The 5,380-nt window shown below is 34.1% G+C and overlaps 1 protein-coding gene across 2 annotated transcripts in view; it reads left to right on the top strand.

Annotated features, from left to right (window-relative positions):
* The window catches only part of misp (mitotic spindle positioning), an 8,765-nt gene extending 7,813 nt beyond the window's left edge, over positions 1–952 (top strand). For both annotated transcript variants that reach the window (XM_016468565.1, XM_016468566.1), the window contains 2 exons: positions 719–760; positions 852–952. In XM_016468565.1, the coding sequence (XP_016324051.1) occupies positions 719–760; positions 852–938 (129 nt within the window). In that variant the 3' untranslated portion in view covers positions 939–952. The remainder of the gene's footprint in view (positions 1–718; positions 761–851) is intronic.
* Positions 953–5,380: the final 4,428 nt, after the last annotated feature.

The raw sequence follows: 5,380 nt of genomic DNA, 5'->3' as shown, positions 1-5,380 counted from the left end.
CCATTTTCACCTCAAAATTATGGGGAAGCTGTGCCTCCCCTGCCTCCCCCGACGAGCCGCCACTGGAGTTTCGAGAGAAGGTAAAAAGCAATACAAAACCAAGAATGTACTGGTTATGTTGTCATTCCTTTGCTCTCTAACTGAATTTATTATACAATAATAATCAAGTGCTAAGATTATCACAAAGATTTTGATGCACATCTTTCTTATTAAATCGTTGTATTCCACCTCGTACTGTTACAATTGATAGAGAGAATCACTTAAGAGAATTTGCTGTAGGCCTATTCCACATAATAATATGCAATAAAACAATATACAATATGATTTGTTAACACGTAGGCTACCTAGGAGCTTGCTGCATGAATCCGCGAGTACAGTTTATAAACCCGAGGGAACGGATTGTGAAAGCGTGCGCACGGATTATGAATTTGTGGGTACGGATTCAAAAACCGAAGGTACGGTTTACAAAATCTGAGCGCACGGATTGGAAATTCGTGAGTACGGTTTATTAATCCGTGGGCACGATTTGTTAAACCGAGGGAACAGTTTAAGAATTCGTGAGTACGGTTTATAAACTGAGGGGACGGATTGCAAAACCGTCGCCACGGATTGTTGTTTTTTCTCCTACAGGTGACGTCCTGGGCTCCGTAATTTAGTATTGCCGCTGTATTGACGGATTTTTCTCTTTATAATTTATTCTTTCCTCATTGTCTCTCAGTATGCTGGGATCCAAGCTCGTCTTGATGCCATAAACAATGAGGTGAGATGAGGTGTTCAATGTCTAGTGCCCTCTGCTGGATTTTGTAACAGATCCAGTTTGATCATGTTGTGTAACTCTGGTTTCTTGGCAGGTTGTAGAGGCCACCCGTGTAACAAGGCATAAAAACCAACGGGCCCTGCAGTGGGAGGCAGGCATGTATGCCAACCAGGAGAGCTAATGAATCAGCACAAACATAACAGGACTCGCATGAGAAATCATCTTCAGACGAGAATGACTGGTTTTAATTCCACATTGCACTTACAAGCACACTACTAGCACCACCTCTCCATATAAAGTCAATGAACATGAAACATGCTTCCATTTCATTCACAGTTTAACTGGCTGTTCTGAATTGACTGGCGTGGTGGAAATAGGTGTAGGTGTGGAGAGCATCTTACCTGCTTGGGGTGAATTGTAAACTCTAGCATATTGGATTATGAAAACTTTCTTTATCTATTTCTCAGCCCAGTACTAATATTTAACTACTATCCTTAATACTTAGAAAATATACACGTTCATAAAAATCTGTCATCTGAAAATAAAACATAAAACTGTATTCCAGATTATTAATCTCACTAACCTTAAAATCCTCAGTGCTTCAATGGATAGACCATCTTGCCTTTAATATAAGGAATAAAACCAAATAAACAAAGTAGAATCACAAAGCCGGGTTCCTACACAGAGAGGAGGGGCCATGAGATCTGGACCTGGACAAGAACTCATTAACACACAAGCCTGTTGATCTAACAAAGTGGTCTTTATTTTGAAATAATGTTGAATATTGCTTTTCACTGAAAAAATATAAAATAGATAAACTATAAATAATCGATAGAAGATTATTTTTGCATTGAATATTGAATTTTTTTTTTTAAATGTACAATTTACATTACAGATTAGACATGGTAAATTATGTCATTATCACTCACTTTTGTTGTAATAATAGTTTAGTATGTCAAAATTAATATCAAAAGTTGATACTGATGTATCCTGTATTCTGTGTATTCTGTGTTGTTAACACATAATAATAATATTATAATATACAAAATATATAATAAAAGGCTTGATTTTAGTAGACATGTTTCATTTAAATATATATTACAGTTTTTCAATATAAGATTTTAAGGTTTAGCCCTGGATAGTGACTCCCAACCACGGGTACTGTGGAAGATACTAAAAAGATTACTAAATAAAAAAAAAACAAAAAAACACAGATTAGGCTTATTATGATTTTGTAAGAAAATCAAACATAATAGAAAAGGAAAGAAAAGAGAGTTTTATAAATTCAAATTAATACATTTTATAAAAAGTCGGGTTTACACCAACAGTATTTATTTATTTATTTATTATGTTTATAAATTAGATTAAATAGTATTGCTGACTTTATAAGTACTAAATGCTATCTAGTATAGTATGAGTGAAAATGATCACATTTTTGGTTAGGCGTTTATGAAAGTGTACTTGAGCCTTATTAATTTGTTTGGATACACAAGACAAAAAGGTTGGGAAACACTAGTCTAGTAGCTGTTGAAAAAAATGTTAGTTTACATTTAACATTCAACATGTACCTTCATAAGCATGCAAAGAATAAGTGCAATATAAGTGTCTTGTCGTGTTTGATAACTACTTGTATGTTTAAGTTCCGCCAATATTCTCATCCCACTCACTAATTAAGAACTGTCAAAACTGACTTGCTGAACAGTCTTTCTTCACATGGTTTCAGGCTCCAATCCGACTAATGAATACTTCTATGCAATATTTCAGATAAATTGATTTATTAAGCTAAATACTTGACGGTGTTCTGTTGTTTTTTTGCTTTTTCTTTGAATGCCGGTATTATATGATTGGCCTTTGCACAGCAGCGCCCTCTAGAGAATAAACTCCATTAACACATTATTTCTACATGCATGCAATGCAGTTTGCTAAATTGTTTTGTAATTTCGTGCCAGTGTCATTAAAAATATGTCTACACAACAGCAGTAATTAAATAAAGCCACAGATGCTAGACAAGACCCAACTCCCCCTCTGAACCCATATGTATTAGTACCACACTTTGTTTTATGCTCTCAGGAGTGAAATTAAGTGAATCTCATGGTAGACGCATTTACAAGCAGCAACAAGTTACCCTTTAAAATCACTTTCACTTCAATCACACAACTTTCATTCTGCATTAGACTGAGTTCAGTGTCAGGTGGGGCTTTCCACACTTTCCTGTCAATTAAAATCCATTTACAGTGAGTATTAGTGCATTTTTTACCTGTATTTATACATTTATATTCAGCCTGCACTAGCAATTAAATGCATTAATGTATACATGTGTTATTGTGTGCATTATGAGTGAGATGACATTTTCACCATTATAATTTGAATCAATTAGAATCTTTGGACCATGTGTTTATTTGCATGCAACATTAATGTCAGTAAGTAGAAGAGACTGGGCCTATATTGTCACACATTTTACTTCAGGGAATATATTGAACCACTCAAAAAAAACAAAAAACAGATAATGCAGTAATATTATGAGCTGTTGTTACAATTGATCATTGCCGTTTTCTATGAATATATTTTAAATGCAATTTATTCCTGTGATGCAAAGCTGAATTTTCAGCATCATTACTCCAGTCTTCACTGTCACATGATCCTTCATCAATTCTTTTAATATGCTGATTTGCTGCTCAAGAAACATTTCTTATTATCAGTTATTCAAAAGTTACAGAGTAGGTATGATTTAAGTAAGGAATAACTGACGACAGGCCGTTGAATTATTAGAAAATAATGCACAGCCGCGGCCACAACTCAAAGCGGAGTTACACCTCAGGTGTGCATTATTTTCTAATTATTCAATGGACGGGAGTGATTTATTCCGCTTGTACTACGGTTACCACACCTCAGGACATTGTTCAGATGGTGCGTTTCAAGATATTTGTCAGGGTTTGTCCTTGAAATGCTCTTGTAGGATTAAAACCTCTCATCCAACGCCTCTGTTGCTAATTCCAAAGTGCCATTAAAGACCTAGCAACGGAGGCTTGAGCTTTTGATAGCAGACTAATTTATAGTAAAGTTATTACAGAGACAGAGAGATTTAGCTCTGTGCGTCTCTCAACAGTTGTTCGGCAGCAACGTCCCTAGCAAAACTGTTAAGTTCATCTGCTTCAAGAACAGCGCCGCTGTTACCTCGCTTGTTGTGAGAAATGACATGTAGCTTTGAAGTTATTGAGCTATTTTACTGATAAAATCGTCAGAGCAGCGCTGAGAACACGTTTCTGTGCGCGTGTATGTTTCTGTCAGTACTGTATGTATGTATGTACGTTTGAGTGGGAGCCAAGGCTGGACTGGTAATCGGGCATACCTTAGGGACTCGCAGCGGAGGCAGGCATCTAACCTATCCTAATGTGTGTGCGCGCCATGAGTGTAGAATACGAAACACTTTTTAATAAAACGTAAATTCGTCCCCCGCAATTTTTTGGCCAAGTCAAGTCAAGTGTGTTCATAGAAGTTTCCATGGGCCAATGCGAATAAATCTAGATTTAAATTCAAAAAGACACAATATTGTCGGACCTGACGTTTTATTCTTATCCAAAACTACTAGATACAATGATACATATCTACACTACCAGTTAAAAAAATTTTGAACAGTAAGATTTTTAATGTTTTTTAAAGAATTCTCTTCTGCTCACCAAGCCTGCGTTTATTTGATCCAAAGTACAGCAAAAGCAGTAATATTGTGAAATATTTTTACTATTTAAAATAACTGCTTTTTATTTGAATATATTTTAAAATGTAATTTATTCCTGTGATCAAAGCTAAATTTTCAGCATCATTACTCCAGTCTTCAGTGTCACATGATCCTTCAGAAATCATTCTAAAATGCTGATTTGCTGCTCATTAACAATTATCACTGGTGCGCTATAATTAATAATCATTTTTATTATTATCAATGTTAAAAGCAGTTTTTGCTGCTTAATATTTTTGAACCAACAGTATTTTTTTTTAAAAGAACAGCATTTATTTTAAATATAAATCATATATTATGTAACATTATAAATGCCTTTACTGTCAATTTTGATCAATTTAATGTGTCCTTGCTGCATAAAAATATTAATTTATTTTTTAAACAAAATATTACTTACCCCCAAACTTTTGAATGGTAGTTTCAAATCATAGTTTCCACAAAAATGAAATGCAGCAAAATCCGTGTTGAATAATTAGAATTATTTTTTAATAATTAGAAATGTTTCTTAATCAGAAAATCAGCATATTAGAATGATTTCTTTAAAACAGTTTTTTTTTTTTTTTTTTAGGATTCTTTGATGAATAGAAAGATCCAAAGATCAGCATTTATCTGAAATAAAAAGCTTTTGTAACATTATACACTATACCATTCAAAAGCTTGGAGTCAGGTTTTTTTTTGGGGGGGGGGATTATAGAAATTAATACTTTTAGCAAGGATGCTTTAAATTTATCAAAAATGATGATAAATGAAAATGCTGTTCTTCTGAACTTTCTATTCATCAAAGAAACCTGAAAAAATTCTACTCAGCTCAACATAATAATAATAATAAATGTTTTTTGAGCTACAAATCATCATATTAGAATGATTTCTGAAGGATCATGTGACTGGAG

The sequence above is a fragment of the Sinocyclocheilus anshuiensis genome, unplaced genomic scaffold, assembly GCF_001515605.1.
Source record: "Sinocyclocheilus anshuiensis isolate Anshui unplaced genomic scaffold, SAMN03320099.WGS_v1.1 scaffold572, whole genome shotgun sequence".
Lineage (NCBI taxonomy): Eukaryota > Metazoa > Chordata > Actinopteri > Cypriniformes > Cyprinidae > Sinocyclocheilus > Sinocyclocheilus anshuiensis.
Note: the sequence above shows the minus strand (reverse complement) of the source record. Positions and strands in the feature narration are given on the sequence as shown.